We start from the raw sequence: 17,697 nt of genomic DNA, 5'->3' as shown, positions 1-17,697 counted from the left end.
AAAATGGCCTTTATTTAAAATATGACAATGTGCACTTTAACCACATGTGATTTTTTTTTCTATTACAAATCTCAAATTGTGGAATACAGAGGGAAATAAATAAATGATGGGTCTTTGTCCCAAACATTATGGAGGGCACCGTATCAGTCATATCAGGCCAAAAGCAGGATTTCCTTTTGAAATGCCCTTGTCCACCAGTCAGTATTCAACTTATCTGCTGCCTGTAGTACACATTTTCATATTTGTATGTTAGATGAGTATTGATATGCTCCAATTCAGTCAACATTTGTGAACACTATCAATAACAAAGTTTTTTGGCAACAAAAATACTATTTAAAAATATTTTTTTAATTAAAGACCAAATTCACACAAATAAAAACACAATATCTATTAGTACTTCTGGAAACTCATTTCTTACATAACCAAGTATGTGCTGCAACTGTAAGTTACTGAGCCTTTAGTGAACATCGCCCCTTCACATCATCATCTGTGAAAATAAGTCCTCAACGCAGAATTTAAAATCTTTCTGTCATGAAGCCACCATCGTTTTAAAGGGTAATCCACACTCAACTTGTTGGATCTGCAAGATCAGAAGAGCGCCGGTGGAATGCCACTGCCAAATAGTAATCGCCAAGAACTTGGAATCTTCCACTGCGGCTGAGACATGGGCTGCTGATCATTCTGAAGGGGAGAAGCATCATCATTAATGAAACAGTTCCATCCAATCAATATACAACAGAACAACAAATAATTCCCCATTTTGAATTTAAAAATGTTAAACCAATGTTAACTAACAATCCAAAGACCACTGACTCCAAGATTTTATCTGTTGAGGCAGATATTTTTTCCCACTGCTCATCCAACACAAGGAATGTTGTGCTCTTAGTTCTTAGAATTGAAAAGGCAGCATTAAATTTCCAAGCATTAGCAAAACAAATGCACTACCCAGTAGTGACAGGATAAGTTTGAGAGTTCACAATTAGGATGAAGCATTCTCAAAGAGTGGATGACAACGTGATTCATTTCAAATGAACAGAACTCAAATAAATAAATAAAGTTGGTGGGTTCAGTAACATTCAAGTTCTGAAAGAAACAGTTGCCAACAACTGGAAGTAGAAACGTTATCACATTCATCTCAAAACCTCAGCCAAAAAAACTGATATACCTAACCTGCATTAATTTTGCTGCATGTTATCTAGTAATGTATTTACCCCATCCCAACATCTTCTCAAGATAAGCAACTGTCATATAAATGAGATCCAACATTGAATGCAAGACAATGGAAAATAATGCAGATAGAAACATAGAAAATAGGTGCAGGAGTAGGTCATTCGGCCCTTCGAGCCTGTGCATTGATTGTGCATTCAATATGATCACGGCTGATCATCCATGATGTGAAAGTAGTATGCTCACGTATTATAATGAATGAATGAATACGTTTATTGGCCAAGTATTCACAAACAAGGAATTTGTGCAAGGCAAATTATAACAAAAGGAGAATAAAGAAAATATGCAAACGGCACAGATTTGCCTGAGAAAATAGCAATAAGACGAGTTCAACAACAGTTTAGATGGCTCCACTATTGGAAGTTTAAATCTATTTTACTTCAAAATGGAAAGATATGTTGAAAATGGTACAGGATTTGAAAGTGTTGAATTATGAGGACATGTTACATAAAATGGGCTTATACTTCAAAGTTAGAAGGGCAAAACAAAGACCCATATTAGTGAATAGTATGACAAGGGGCTGTCCCACTGTACGAGCTAATTCAAGAGCTCTTCCGAGTTAAAAAAAAAATTGAACTAGTAGTAAGGATAAGTAGCTTAAGGATAAGGGGGAAATCCTTTAAAACCGAGATGAGAAGAACTTTTTTCACACAGAGAGTGGTGAATCTCTGGAACTCCCTGCCACAGAGGGTAGTCGAGGCCAGTTCATTGGCTATATTTAAGAGGGAGTTAGATGTGGCCCTTGTGGCTAAGGGGATCAGAGGGTATGGAGAGAAGGCAGGTACGGGATACTGAGCTGGATGATCAGCCATGATCATATTGAATGGCGGTGCAGGCTCGAAGGGCCGAATGGCCTACTCCTGCACCTAATTTCTATGTTTCTATGTAAGCACGTAGAATGTACGGAGCGGGGACGCTCGGGACGTCTCTTAGCGGCTCGTAACGCTAACAGCAGGTACTCGGGAAATGTTCACGAGAACCCCGATTACCTACGAGCGGCCATTACTGTAATTCTCCGAGTTCGAATCAGGGGAAACTCGGGAGAACTCTTGAATTAGCTCGGACAGTGGGACAGCCCATAAGAGCATGTTACCAAATGGGTTTCAAATGGGTTCAGGAACAAGAGAAATGAAGTATAAGCAAGTTGAATTCATAATCAGGTTAAGACAGAGAAAAAATAAGACTGAGAAATGAACCAAAAAGAGTGAAAAAAATACTATTTTTAGAGGATTTTTAAATCTGTAATACTGCTGTAAGAACAGTTTAGAATGTTTTCTTTCTGGTCTGCAAAAATTGATTGTGCATGCATAAAAAAAGATTTCATGCGCCATTAATAAGCCACCAGCTTTCAGCATAATTTCATGACAATTGTGTGCAAATCCGGCAACTTTTAAAAGTAATGAAGTCAAGTTCAAGATGCTATTCATGCAGAGAAGCAAAATTTGCAATTTGCGCAGCATCTTCCATGCCCAGAGCCCAGAGCTAGCGTGAATATCTCCTTCATAAATGACACAAGCCACACCTCCATTATTGATTTCTTGGGATGTGGATATTGCTTGGAGACAAGCATAATTTACCCATCAAAATGATGATAATGAGGCACCTTCTTGAACGGCTAAAATCCTCCTTGAGAAGGTACTCCCAGTTTTAATGCGTAGAGCACTCCAAATTTTAAACCCAACAACAATGGAAGAATGTGATTTTATGCATTTCATACAAAGCACTCACTTCATACTCCAACCACATGTACTGGTGGTAAAACAAATTCAAATATCCTGCAAGCCATCAGGTTTGTTGGGGCTGATCTCAACTGTAGAGTGTTCTGTGTACGAACCTGTGTTTTTTGTATCATGGAAAGGCTTAGGTAGTGAATTAGCCCCCTACCTCTGACTTCCTCCTGTGGCCATGTTCTTAAGTTCTAGGAGCAAAATTAGGCCATTGGGCCCCATCAGGTCTACTCTGCCATTCAATCACAGTTGATCTATCTATCTTAACCCCAACACGTCTGCCTTTTCCCCATAACCCCTGACACTCGTACTAATCAAGAACCTACCAATCTACACCTTAAAACACAATTGACTTGGCCTCCACATCCTTCTGTGGCAATGAATTCCAGATTCATTACCGTGACTAAATAAATTCCTCATCTCCTTTCTAAAAGTTACGTCCTTTTATCCATGTAAATCTATTACTGGTCCAGTTGGGTTTCTGGTGAACAGGAACCCCAGTGAGTTGACGGTGGGGAACTTACTGATGGTAATGCCATTGAACATCAAAAGTTAGGTGGCTAGATGGGATTGGTCATCACTTGACATTTTTTCCAGGGACAATGTTATTTGCCACTTATCAGTCATGTTGTTAATGTTGTCTGCCTTGCTGTGGGCAGCCATAAACTGATTCCTATGCTGAAGAGTTGCAAATGCATCCCTGCACTTGAAAGGAAGGTCATTGAAGCAGCTAAACATGGCCCAGAATACTCTCCAGATGAATTCCTGCAGAGATACCCAAAAGCTGAAATGATTGACCGCTAACAACCATTGTGCAGAGAGTGACTCCAACCATTGCAGTATTTTCCTCTTGTCATACAGCATGGAAACAGGATCATTGGCCTACCTTGCCCACACCGACCAACATACCTCATTTATACTAATCCCACCTGCCTACGTTTGTCCCGTATCTCTCAACCTATCCTATCCATGTACCCATCTAAATGCTTCTTAAACATTGAGATAGTACCTGGCTTAACCACTTCCTCCGGCAGTTCTATATACCCATCACCCTTTGTGTAATAAAAGGTTACCCTTGAGTTCCCATTAAATGTTCCCCCCTCACCTTAAACCCATGTACTGTGGTTCTCGATTCCCCTACTCTTGATGCCATCAATTTCAGTTTTACTGTTGCAACATTTGGTCAAATATTGACCTCACCTTAGGAATTCAGCTCTTCATTTCACAATTAGACCCGATTGTGATGAGATCAGAATGCTAAAGGTCCAGGCAAAACACACTTTCCACCATCAAGCTGATGATCAGAGAGAAATTAGGATTGGCCCTACTTTTTCTAGTTGGGATACATATACAATCTACCACCCAGTTTTTGGGTAGATGCCAGTGTTGTGCCTATCAGGGAACATAAGATTTGAGCAAGAGTAGGTTGTCCTGACATTCAAAGAAGCCATGGCTGACCTGCCCCAGGCTTCATCTCCTCTTGTGCCCAAACCCTCCCGGAAGGATTTTTTTTTTACATGCAGTGGCCTTGTATGAGGGGACAGCATTCTTTAAACTTTAATATTTGTCTACACAAAAGTAACAAATAACACATTGCAATTGTTGATAATGTGCACACAATCTTGTGAGTCGTAACTTGCAGCTACACCACTTACTGGCTTTGCTATTAGCTGGATCCACTCATTCAGGAAATTGAGAAGCTTCAATGCATCTGGAATATTATCCCCTTCGGAACAGAAAATAAGCAGCACTGCCAATGGGATACCTTCAGCGCAACTGGATAACGAGAACAACCATGAAAATCAGCACAAGCTACAGGAATATTTCATCTTGCTGCAGATTTATTTGTTCTACCCTTTAATCATAATTAATACCATGTTTAGCAGGCCAAAGAGGCTATTTGGAACTGTCAATATTCCCTCTTGTAGGACTTTGAGTGTAGTCGTACCCTTAAAAGGTTTTGTAACAAAGGGCTCCCTCTGGTGATCCAGCTGGGAAGTGCCCCAAAACAATGGAGGCTTGAGCGCACATTACAGCACAGGAACCTTCAGTCTACCTTCAGTCCACAATGTCTATGCTGAACACAATGTCAATTATATTAATCTCCTCTGCTTACACGTGATCTACATCCCTCCATTTCTAAATAGAAGAGAGACCACCATTAACATCTTGCTTTCTATAAATTCCTGACCTGATGGTCAGGAGCTCTCGAAGGCCGAAAAACAAAATCTCGGAGGACCTCCGTTTCCACCAAACTTCTTGCCAAACTTAGCTTAATGGGAAAAGGAATGGGTGACGTTTCAGGTCGAGACAATTCTTCTTTCCTTCTCTCCAGAGATGATGCCAGTCCCGTTGAATTACTCCAGCATTTTGTATCTATCGACGGTGTAAAACCAGCATTTGCAGTTCCTTCCTACACATGAGAACATCCTGTCAGACAGAAGCCAAAACCTCTGACAATTGGCGAAAGAGACCAAAGTCACGACAAAAACGTAACCCCTTCTTCATTAACTGCGGCTACTCACATGGGCTGAATTAGGCTATAGTCCTAGTGCTCTTTTCAACTAAGTTTCAGACCACTGCAAGGATTACATGTTTCTAAAACATCAAAAGTCTTCAATCACTGAAAAAAGCTTTACCTCTCTCAAGTCAACTACCTCTGAAATATCCATTTTAGTGTCAAACATGTACAAATTCTAAATCATCCAAACCTGACCGGCACTAGACCCCCCACAGTGCACAAAGCACAAGCTACAGAATAACTCAGTGGGTCAGGCAGCATCTGTGGAAAGTCGATGAAACATGACCTGTACCAGACTCCTCTCCTAACTAAACGAACCCACAATGTAATTAAAATGTCACCTGTCCATTCCCTCCACAAACATTGCCGGACCCGCTGAGTTCCTCCAGCAGCACGTGCTTCGCTCAAGATTCCAGCATCTGTAGCTCCTCATGTCTCCCTCTCCTCATTATGTGGTAGCATTCCTTAACTGTGCCTACAAATCTGTTTGTCCATCTGTGGCATCCTTGCCCTTCAACCCATTGACTGGTATCCCAACCACCCTTCTCTCTCAGTTTGAGAGATAGGAATGGAGAACTTTATTGTCACATGTGACAAGGCACAGTGAAATTCTTTGCTTGCATTATGCAAATAGTCACCACATACAGTGCTGACATAGTTACAAAGTACCCCAGCCGGCTCCTCCTTTGTCCTGCCCCTCACGGCAGTCCCCCCCATGCCGGGTCCTCCATTGTTCTTCATATAGCAAGGAAGCAGTCCCTTTGGCCCTTCGAGTCGATACCGACCTTCGATCGCCCGCTCACTTTCCTTTGGTTAGCACACAACAAAAGCTTTTCACTGTACGTCTGTACACGTGACAATTAAACTCAGCTCAACACTCTCCGCGACAGCTTGAAGTTCCTTTCGTATTTGGAGATTTTGCACAAAATCCTTTTAATTCACTACTCTGTCTTTGCAAGTAGACACATTGTCACAATTAAGTTGTTGTTCACCTCTCCTAACCCTCCTGGCCAGATTCCCAGTTTTCTTCAAAAGACCCTCTGTGTAAAATAAACCTAGGAGTGTTGAGAATATCTTCAACAGCCAGAACACACTGCGCCTTTCCAAGTGTGAACGTCTCAAGAATGCAAGTTAATAACTTATGATTTACAATTTTACAAATGAATCTTTACAATCAGAAACGACAGAAGATTGTACCAGTCATTGGCATGAAGGAGATCAAAGATCAGTAAACATTTAGAGAGAGGCTGCCACACATTACCAGAGACCTGATTTAACCCTGATTTCGGGTGCTGTGTGGTGTTTGCATGTTCTCGCTGTTACCTCCGGGCTTTTCCTCCGGGCTCCCACATACCAGACTTTGTAGGTTAATTGGGCTCTGAACCTCTCTCAGTGAACACTATTAGAACTCAGTTTCAGCACTTTGAATTTATATCCCCCTACCTGTCAGTATAGAGTGACTTTGTGATCCCTCCGCCTGGGATAGAGAGCTCTTGTTCCACCTCGCTGATTCCCGGGAAGGCTGCCACCTTTTCCATTTCTTTCCATTTGAGGATCTGGAACTCATTTTCCATGATGTTCTGCAGAGCAGGCGTTGCTAAATATCGTAGTGGAGTGCTGTGAAGATGGAACAGGTTCTGAATGAAGAAGGGTCCCGAACCAAAACGTCACCTGTCCATGTTCTACTGAGATGCTACCTAACTCGCTGAGTTACTCCAGCACTTTGAGTCCTCCACAGATTTTGAAATATTTGATCCGCTCCATCCTCTCAGAGATTCCATTTTGACCTTTGCTTACCTGACTTTTTCTGCTACTTAAAACTTGTTCTACTTATAACTTCAAAGTTGTAATACAAGATCAGACAAAACATTAATTTTTGCTTATTCCTTTCATAGAAGTTGGAAGACAATTTTAAATTCTACTCAGCATGACAGCATTTTAAGTTTCACACAGATTTTTCATCTAAATTCAAGCAGCAATCAAATGCTAATCTTCATGACAGTGACAACTGATGATCTGCTGCCCCAGAGACCCAGGTTTGATCCTGACGTTGGGTGGTAGTGTGGAGTGTTTGCAGACTATCTCTGTCTCCGTTGCACGTTCACCCTGCGTAAGTGATAACATCTATCACTTGCCAGGCATTTACCCGCCCCACCTCTCGTCCAGCTTTCTCCCCCCCCCCCCCCCCCCATCTCTTCCCACAAGACAATCGACTGAAGAAGCATCCCGCTCTGAAATGTCATCTATCCATGTTCTCCAGTGATGTGGCCTAGCCCGCTGAGTTACTCCAGCACTGTCCTTTCCAAACAAAACATTTGGGGTTCACAGACAGGAAGGTTTTGGGAGATATGGGCCAGGGCCTATATGCCCTGCCACAGAGGGCAGTGGAGGCCAAATCACTGGTTGGATTTAAGAGGGGGTTAGAGTTCTAGGAGCTAGTGGAATCAAGGGATATGGGGAGAAGGCAGGCACAGATTATTGATTGGGGACGATCAGCCATGATCACAATGAATGGCGGTGCTGGCTCAAAGGGCCGAATGGCCTCCTCCTGCACCTATTTTCTATGTTTCTATGGGACTAGCTTGAATGAGAATTCTTGGTCAACGCGGACAAGTTGGGCCGAAGGGCCTGTTTCCATGCGGTGCGACTCTACTTGGGTTTACTTTCTTCAGATCCTGATCTAGGCCCTAGAACTCTGGCAGCTAGTCAAGCAACCTTGACTATTGGTTAAGATGTGGTAGTCTATACTACCACATCTTAACCCCTTAGCTGCATTGCAACCTCTCCCCACCATCACCTCTTCTGAAGGTTCGAAATTGATAAACTCTCTGAACACTTGTAATTGCAAAAGTTTCTTACTAAAAGCATTTCTATCCCCAGTTTGTTCTAAAAAAAAAAATCAGAACTGAGTAAGTCAACAAGCCATAAACATCGTTGCAAGGTCAGGTTTGTAGGATTAAATGTTTCTCATGAACTGTGACTGCAATAGCAAAGCAGAAATGTATTACTCAGAAAGTGACACCAGGGCACTGAGCAGATAACAGGAATGGGCAGAGCCAGCATGATTTACCAAAGATAAAATCACATTTGACAAATCTGTTGGAGTTTTGAGGTTATAACCAGAATAGATTTATGGAAAACAGGTGTTGCATATTTTTACAAGTGCTCACAAAAAAGAGTTCTCATCAATAAACAAAACTAGATATTATCTGAAAAATCATTGAGTGTTGCCGTATTAGCCTTCAGGGTTAAAACTGAACACCAAGAGTAATTGAAACGGTGCAAGAACTTAAAACTATGTTGGAGTTCCATAATAACATAGGCATAGATAGGGTAGACAGTCAGCACCTTCTTTCCCCAGGGTGGAATATCCAACATTAAAGGGCATGTCTAAAGTTAGTTTAGGTGTCTCCTATTGTGTCTTGTGTGGGGGGTGGAAGGGGGGATCCGCTTTCGGTCAGCTCCTCAACAGAGAGGTGACTTTTTCCATGTCGCCTCCATCGTGGCCTAACAGCATGGATTGGAGCGGCCTTTCCCGGAATCGGGCCTGGAGCATCAGCAGCAGCGTGACTTTTCCATCGCGGAGTGGGGCGAACCCTTGCCGGGGGTTGTCAGAGAGGAGTGCTCCGATCGCTGGCCCAGTGACTTTGACATCATGAGGCTGTGGTCTGCGGAGCTTCTAGCCGCGGGCGGGGCATGGACTTACCATCCGGAGTCTGGGATCCCTTGCCGGGGATCGCCAGAGAAGAGCTCCGACCGCCGGCCTATAACATTCTGAAGCCGCGGTCTCCGGTAGGAAAGTGCCAATTCGGGACCTCCAAGCCGCGGAGTGTGTTTCCGACGTTGGAGGTTTGATCATCCCGACGAGAGGGCCTGTACATCGGGCCGTCCGTAGCAGCGACTACGGAGGGGTTATGGCCCCGACCACCGGTGAACTAAAGAGGAGGACTGGCTAAACCTTGTTGCCTTCCACCACAGTGAAGAATGCTGTGGTGGATGTTTGTGTTAAATCTTATTATATATTGTGTGTTCTTTTTAAGTGTATCGTTGCTGGCAAATTCATTTCACTGCACCTTCGGATGCATGTGACGAATAAAATTCTACAGAAGGGAGAAATGTTTCATGGAGATGTCGGGGGCAAGTTTTTTTTAAACAAGTTCAAGTTCAACAGAGAGGTGAGGATCTGAAACACAATGCCAGGTGTGGTGATGGAGGTAGATAAGATAGTAGTATTTAAGAGGCTTTTAAAAGACACATGGAAGTGCAGGGAATGGAGGGATAAGCGTCACGTACAAGCAGATGAGATCAGTTTAACGGCATCATATTAGCACGAACATTGTGGGCCGAAGTAAAGCGCACAGGAACAGGCCCTGTTCTATGGTCTATGTTCAAAACCATTTTCCTATCCAGAAATCCAGACTTTTAAGTCCTTTTGGAAAGAATGTCACCCACACCCTTCAGAATCCAGCCGGAGATGTAGTGAAGCTGCCAAAGTCCTTGCTTGGATCAGAACTGAGCTCCAAGGCTCAGGATACTGTTCATCCACTGAACCTACTGAAGGTTAATGTTAGCGTTCTCAAGTGTTAAATGTTATGCAAGATGCCAAGCTTACCCAACGAGCTGCTGGTCAACACGGTGATGGGCAAAGCTGCTGGACAGGACGACAACCCGACTGAACTCATTCTCCTTAATCCACGATAGGATCTGCTGTCGGAATGAGCGCTGTTTCCCCTACAAAAGGCAGCAGAAACACTGGCTGCAACATCAACATTTCAAAAGGAAACAGGTCAATTTACACATGCACACTGGAGTTTTGTTTAGTTTGGAGATAGTGTGGGAACAGGCCTTTCAGCCCAGAGTTTGCATCGATCAACATTCATCCTGTTCACACTAATTGAATGTCATCCACTCCCTGCACACTAGGGGCAATTTACCGAAGCCAATTAACCTACAAACCTGCACGTCTTTCGAGTGTGGGAGGAAACCTGAGCTCCCGGAAAAACTCATGCAGTCACAAGGAAAATGTGCAAACTCTGTACAGATAGCACCGTAGCCAGGATCAAACCCAGGTTGATTTCTCCAATTTCAAGTACCTCCTCCATTCCCTCTCCCTCTCCCACCCAAGTTATCCTACTAGTTCCACTGTTCACGCCCTTGTATCCCTTCATTATCACCTCTTCCCAAGCCAACAATGCGTCATTATGGGCTCCACCTTTCTTTGATCATCAGTTGTCAATTTTGTGACTGACATATGATGAAAGAATGGGCCGACTGGGCTTGTATTCACTGTAATTTAGAAGGATGAGAGGTGTTCTTATAGAAATAGATAAACTTCTTAAGGAATTGGACAGGCTAGATGCAGGAAAAATGTTCCCAATGTTGGGGGCGTCCATAACCAGGGGTCACAGTTTAAGAATAAGGGGTAGGCCATTTAGGACTGAGATGAGGAAAAACTTTTTCACCCAGAGAGTTGTGCATCTGTGGAATTCTCTGGCCAATTCACTGGATTTGTTAGAGTTAGATAGAACTCTTAGGGCTAATGGAATCAAGGGATGTGGGAGAAAGCAGGAACAGGGTACTGATTTTGGATGATCAGCCATGATCATATTGAATGTCAGTACTGGCTTGAAGAGCTGAATAGCCTACTCCTGCACCTATTTTCTGTGTTTCTCATATTTCACAGTGTCATTCCTTCTCAGTGGGGTCCTGACTCTAAACATCACCTATCCATAGATAGACACAAAGTGCTGGAGTACCTCAGCGGGTCAGGCCTTTTCTTACCTCCAGTTCCCTCCCCTCTACTGTCAGTCTGAAGAAGGGACCAGATCCGACCTGAAACGTCACCCATCCTTTTTCTCCAGAGATGCTGCCTGACCCGTCAAATGTACCCTTCTTTGGGTCCAGCGATCAAAATTCAAGCACACTCTGAATTAAATGTACATCAAGTTCCTTCCTTTTGTATTGAATCCCTTCACTGTAAAGGCTAACACAGCATTTGCCTTTTTAATTTAAAAAAAGTTTAAGGTAATCAAATCAGTCAATGTGGTCTAATGAAAGGCAAATTATATTTGACAAATCTGCTGAAGTTCTTCGAAGGATGTTGGGAGCAGGGTCGATTGAGGGAAACCTGCATATGTGGATTTCCAGCAGATTAAAGAACAAGGTACCACGTAAAGGGCAGGTGCACAAGGTAAGAGTCCATGGTAGATCTCTTCTCAGAGAGGGTGGTGCATCTCTCAAAACCTCAACGGGAGAGGGGTGTGAATGCAAGATGACTGGAGTTATTCAAGAAGCTGTAAATTATTTTTTGTAAGATCAGGGCATTTAGCCCATGTTTCCCTAAACCTTTCCTATTTATGAACCTGTCCAAGTGTCTTTTAAATGCTGTTATAGTACCTGCCTCAGCTACCTCCATATATCTACCAAGAATGGATATTATTGACCCTCAGGTTGCTATTAAATCTTTCCCCTCTCGCCATAAACCTGATTCTTGATTCCCTTATCCTGAGTACAGGACAATGTGTTCACTAAGATTGTCCCTCAGCCTCCTGCACTCCAAGGAATAAAGCCCTAGCCTGCCCAACCTTTCGCTATAGCTCACACTTCCTATTCCTGCTTCTATTTTCTTGTGTTCTTGCTGACTCTACCTGAATGTTGAGATGCTGAGCCCCACAAACCACATTAGTTCTGTACCCCAACATTTACTAATTCCTCACCTCATTGTTTATTTAGCCTTTCTTTCAGCATGCAGCTAATTTTCACTGAACTTTGTATCCCAACACACCAATCATATTGTTAATTCAGATTATAATTTAAATCAGACAGAGCATCACTTAGAAGCAGTGGAAAAAAGAGAAATTATTGTAAATTCATCCACAAAGGGGAGACATTTCTCTATTATGGATTTCACAGATTGATAAATGACAATATTTTGGAATGACCTTTGCCAGACAACTGATTGCTTCGTTTTTCAGTTATTCTTAATGTGGAGCTTGGATCTCAAGACAAAAATTATAGAAAATAACTTGTGATTTATTGGTGTGAAAGGCTTCTGAAGTTTAATCAACTCCAATTAGTCACTCTGGTGTCCTTGGGTTTCAAAGACTTAGGTAAATGTATGAATGCCATGTTTCACTCGGTATACATTAAAACTAACCCTTTGAATCAAAACTACTTTTTTGTTCAAATAAGTCATTTGGGTGTCTCTCAGGCCCCAATTCCATATTGGTGAACAGTTTCCTGTAGATTTCAACAGATTGAATTCAGCAAAGACAAACAACCCTTCCGATTATATCAGAAGGGTCTCAACCCGAAACATGACCCATTCCTTTTATCTAGATATGCTGCCTGACCCGCTGAGTTATTCCAGCATTTTGTGTCTTTCTGATTTTATAGCTCTAAATACCTGAACAATTGGCGATCGGATCTGTAGGACAGCCAACTTCCGGTCTGCCGATGCATAAACTGTTAAATGAAAATAGCAACACATGAGGCTATCGTTTTTATAGTGAGGTTTTGAAATTATAATCAAATTATTTTCAAAAATAATTTATGCTCATAAAGTAATCTAATACATTTGAAAGAAATGACCAGTTATTACATTCAACTACCTCACAAATACACTATTTCTCAGCAGCAGACTTCCACATTCAGTAGTCTGGAAATCTAAATTTAAAAGAGAAAACGTTTAAAATACTCAGCAGGTCAAGCAGCATCTGTGGGGAGAGAAATGTTTTAGATAAACTTTCATAAGATTCAAGATATGCTTAGTTGTTCATTCAGATTTGTATTTTTATTATCACATGACATGTCACAGTGAAATTCTTTGTTTTGTACACAAGGTACGCAGAGTCGCTATGTATAGGGTGCCAACAAAGTTACAAAGCATTCAGGCCGCCCGGAGCGGCTACAGCGAAGGGCTCGGGAGGCCCTGACCACGGGTGAACATCAGGAACATTAGAGGAAGATGACTGACTTTGGTGCCTTCCCTCACAGTGGGAAACTTTGGATTCTGCTGGGTGGGGATGTTTTATGCTGAACTCTATCGTGTGTTGTGTTCTTTATTTTTATTGTATAGCTGTATGGTGATCACATATTTCACTGTGCCAACTGGCACATGTGACAAATAAATGTATCTTGTATCTTGAAGTCCCAATCAAAGTCATAGAGCAGAGCTGATCTTTGGTCCCAATGGGCCCTCTTTGTGCTCATCTAGAAATTTGCCCCAATGTCAGTCTACCTTTCATAATCTAAAAAATGTATTAAATATCCAGAATTTCCAGTTCTCCAGGCACATTACTCAAACTTTTACATTAAAATCGGCCACAATCTCTTTGCTTTTTTCAATGCAGAAAGTTACTCCACTCACCCTCACAGCTGGTGCACATTTCTGAAGAGTTCTCAGAAGTCGTTGCATACGGATCGTTTCCCACCACTGGTACAAGGCCATCACTGTGGATATAACCGACCCGTGGCAGACCAAGTGTGGAGATGATCAGATCCACTGATAATTGGCCAACATTTCCCACAGAAACAACTGGCTGCAACCACAAAAGATGAGTTCACCATAACTTAGAAAAATAGCGTATTATGCAATTACTTTGGAGCCAAATCCTAATTACTCCTTAACCTACACTGCCCCCTCACAAAATGATAGATATTGTTATGGATATCATTAGACTCAAGCCCAACGTATATGCCTCCATGAAAAGTGTGTGAGCAAAGACAAAGACTATAGGAACAAGCCATACAGCATGGAAACAGGCTCTTCCTCCCCACTTACCCACAGTGACCAACATGTCCCATCTACACTGGTCTCACCTACCAGCATTTGGCTCATATCCCTCTAAACCTGTCCTATCCATGTAACTGTCCAGGACAAGGGGTCACAGCTTAAGGATAAGGGGGAAATCCTTTAAAACCGAGATGAGAAGAACTTTTTTCACACAGAGAGTGGTGAATCTCTGGAACTCTCTGCCACAGAGGGTAGTCGAGGCCAGTTCATTGGCTATATTTAAGAGGGAGTTAGATGTGGCCCTTGTGGCTAAGGGGATCAGAGGGTATGGAGAGAAGGCAGGTACGGGATACTGAGTTGGATGATCAGCCATGATCATATTGAATGGCGGTGCAGGCTCGAAGGGCCGAATGGCCTACTCCTGCACCTAATTTCTATGTTTCTATGTTTCTATGTAACTGTCTAAATGTTTCTTAAATTTTGGCCCAGCAGTCACGGACTAGATGCTGGGGTCACACTTCCCAGGAACATCAGAAAGGCAGATCTGTCGGTGATGTTCCTGTGGCTGACATTCCTGTCCTCGCCTGCCCTCTCAGAATCCATGGCACTTGCTTGAAAAAGATAGTTCTCAGTGTCCTAACATCGTTTTTTCCCACCAATAAACAGCACAAGGTTATCAGGTGATCTTGGAGGCACGAGAGACTGCAAATGCCTGAATCTTGAAAAAAAGGTGCTGAAGGAGCTCAGCGGATCAGGCAACATATGTGGAGGGAAATGGATAGGTAATGTTCTTGGTGGAACCCTTTACTTTTTTCTAGATTAAAGATACTGCATAGAATCAGGCCTTCACTCTACACCAGCCATCAATCACACTAGTTCTGTTACTCCACGTTCGCATCCATTCCCCTCACACACGAGGCCAAGCTGCACTTCTTTGGAAGGACCAGGATGAAACCCACGCAGTTACAGAGAAACGTGCAAATTAACCATTAACGTTTCGTTAAACTAAACTACACTCCACACAGAACACACCCGAGATCACGATCAAACCCGGGTCTATTGCACTGAGGCGGTGGTTTTATCAGTTGCATCAATCCTTCTGTAGTCTAATCATATACAGCAAAGTAGTGTTTAGCTTGTAATTACATCTTTCCGAGCCTTGTGCACAATTCCAGTTGCTCAACAATAAAATGCGAGTGCAAACACAGTCCTCTTTGGCATATTAAACTGCACACTACATTACATGTGCTTCTTCTTTCCTCTTTAGTTCTCAGTTGTGGACAAAGAACCGAGTTTTACCAAGCTGCTCCTCTGTCATTTCCTCCACAGATGCTGCCCACCTGCTGAGTAGGTGAACTGGAGGAACAGCACCTCAATTTCGCTTGGGCAACTTACAACCCAGCTGTATGGTGATTTCACTCATTTCAAGTAACCCCTGCATCCCCTCTCTCTCTCTGTTCCTCTCCCATCTGGGTGGTCATACTAGTTTCAATGTCGTCCTGGTGAGCTTCATTGTCTGTATAACTCATTAACATGTACCCCACAGCCAACAATAGACTATTGTGGGCTCCACTTTTCCTTGATCATCTTACTTTTTTGCATATATTTCATTCATTCTATATCTCTCTACATCACCGACTATATCTTTCGTCTGCTCTCCCCTAACTCTCTGAAGAAGGATTTTCAATCCTAAACGTCACCTCTTCCTGAGTTACTCCAGCATTTTGTGTCTATCTTTCCTCGAGCTGTTGGTCTCTGCTGATGACCTCAAAAGGTGAGATCTTGCTGTGTAAAAGACCGCCAACCCTTTCCCACCGCGAGTGGGGATGCAACGGGCGCTACACAAACACGATCGTATCGAGGACGGGGTGAGGGGGAGAGGACGGGGTGAGGGAGAGAAGAGGGGTGAGGGGGAGAGGAGGGGTGGAACAATGGGTGAGGAAGGTTGGGTGAGGGGGGGGAGGAGGTGTGTGGGGTCAGGGTGTGTGGGGAGGGGGAGGCAGAGGTCCTCAGCAGGGGTATATATCGACCATGACCAGGAGGGGTGAGGGCCTGTGAGGTGGTGTTTCTCGGCCGGGGTGTGTTTGTGTGTATATAATGTATAAGTAAGAACTGCAGATGTTGGTTTAAATCAAAGGTAGACACAAAAGGCTGGAGTGAAGCAGCAGGTGAGGCAGCATCGCTGGAGATAAGGAATGGGCGACGTTTCAGATCGAGACCCTTCTTCAGGCTGATGTATATGACGATGACCAGGAGGGGGGGTTGGGGTGGGGTGAGAGGAGTGGTTGAGGGGGGTGAGGGTGTGTGGAGGGGGGGGAGGGGGAGAAGGTGCGGGTGCTATCGGGGGTGTGGAGGGAGTGAGGGGGAGGGGGGTGAGGGTGTGTGATGGGGGGGGGGAGGGGATTGAGGGGGGGGGGGGGGGGGGGTGGGGGGGGGGAGGGGGGGGGGGGGGGGGGGGGGGGGGGGGGGGGGGGGGGGGGGGGGGGGGGTGGGGGGGGGGGGGGGGGGGGGGGGGGGGGGGGTGGGGGGGGGGGGGGGGGGGGTGGGGGGGGGGGGGGGGGGGGGGGGGGGGGGGGGGGGGGGGGGGGGGGGGGGGGGGGGGGGGGGGGGGGGGGGGGGGGGGTGGGGGGGGGGGGGGGGGGGGGGGGGGGGGGGGGGGGTGGGGGGGGGGGGGGGGGGGGGGGGGGGGGGGGGGGGGGGGGGGGGGGGGGGGGGGGGGGGGGGGGGGGGGGGGGGGGGGGGGTGGGGGGGGGGGGGGGGGGGGGGGGGGGGGGGGGGGGGGGGGGGGGGGGGGGGGGGGGGGGGGGGGGGGGGGGGGGGGGGGTGGGGGGGGGGGGGGGGGGGGGGGGGGGGGTGGGGGGGGGGGGGGTGGGGGGGGGGGGGGGGGGGGGGGGGGGGGGGGGGGGTGGGGGGGGGGGGGGGGGGGGGGGGGGTGGGGGGGGGGGGGGGGGGGTGGGGGGGGGGGGGGGTGGGGGGGGGGGGGGGGGGGGGGGGGGGGGGGGGGGTGGGGGGGGGGGGGGGGTGGGGGGGGGGGGGGGGGTGGGGGGGGGGGGGGGGGGGGGGGGTGGGGGGGGGGGGGGGGGGGGGGGGGGGGGGGGGGGGTGGGGGGGGGGGTGGGGGTGGGGGGGGGGGGGGGGGGGGGGGGGGGGGGGGGGGGGGTTGGGGGGGCGGGGGGGGGGGTGGGGGGGGGGGGTGGTGGGGGGGTGGGTGGGGGGTTGGGGGGGGGGGGGGGGGGGGGGTGTGGGGGGGGGGTGGGTGTGTGGATGTGGGGGTGAGGGTGTGTGGAGGGGGGGGGGTGTGTGTGTGTGTGGGGGGGGTGATGATGTTACCGGGTACATGTATAATATAACGTATATTGACCATGACCAGCACGAGGCCCCGCAGGTTAACGGCGGCCCCGCGCGCCACGAACAGCGGCGACATCCTGGCGACCCGTCGCTCCCTGATGACGCGTCGCGGTCCTGTCATTGCACCCGGCGACCTCAGGC

The 17,697-nt window shown here is 46.1% G+C and overlaps 1 protein-coding gene across 2 annotated transcripts; it reads right to left on the bottom strand.

Annotated features, from left to right (window-relative positions):
* Positions 1 to 332: 332 nt before the first annotated feature.
* On the bottom strand, positions 333 to 17,690 carry psmg2 (proteasome assembly chaperone 2). Of its 2 annotated transcripts, XM_033019423.1 has the most exons (7): positions 17,570 to 17,690; positions 13,844 to 14,015; positions 12,881 to 12,939; positions 10,088 to 10,206; positions 6,919 to 7,092; positions 4,610 to 4,730; positions 333 to 681 (listed from the first exon to the last, which is right to left on the bottom strand). In XM_033019423.1, the coding sequence occupies exons 1-7, from the start codon at positions 17,675 to 17,677 to the stop codon at positions 589 to 591; spliced, it is 846 nt and encodes a 281-aa protein (XP_032875314.1). In that variant the 5' UTR covers positions 17,678 to 17,690; the 3' UTR covers positions 333 to 588. The 2 variants fall into 2 exon arrangements, with proteins under 2 accessions (XP_032875314.1, XP_032875315.1); XM_033019424.1 differs by lacking the exon at positions 6,919 to 7,092.
* Between the last annotated feature and the right edge of the window lie 7 nt (positions 17,691 to 17,697).

This window comes from Amblyraja radiata, chromosome 4 (genome assembly GCF_010909765.2).
Source record: "Amblyraja radiata isolate CabotCenter1 chromosome 4, sAmbRad1.1.pri, whole genome shotgun sequence".
NCBI lineage: Eukaryota > Metazoa > Chordata > Chondrichthyes > Rajiformes > Rajidae > Amblyraja > Amblyraja radiata.
This window is presented reverse-complemented; position numbering and strand designations above follow the sequence as displayed.

What these genes read in the sequence shown, in the direction of transcription:
- psmg2 (XM_033019423.1), bottom strand. Translation starts at nt 17,677, where the DNA reads ATGACAGGACCGCGACGCGTCATCAGGGAGCGACGGGTCGCCAGGATG. An exon ending in GTTGACCAGCAGCTCGTTGG is followed by an intron (nt 7,093 to 10,087) that starts GTAAGCTTGGCA and finishes CCATCTTCACAG; the next exon opens with CACTCCACTACGATATTTAG. An exon ending in TCCAGCTAATAGCAAAGCCA is followed by an intron (nt 682 to 4,609) that starts GTAAGTGGTGTA and finishes TCTCCCCTTCAG; the next exon opens with AATGATCAGCAGCCCATGTC.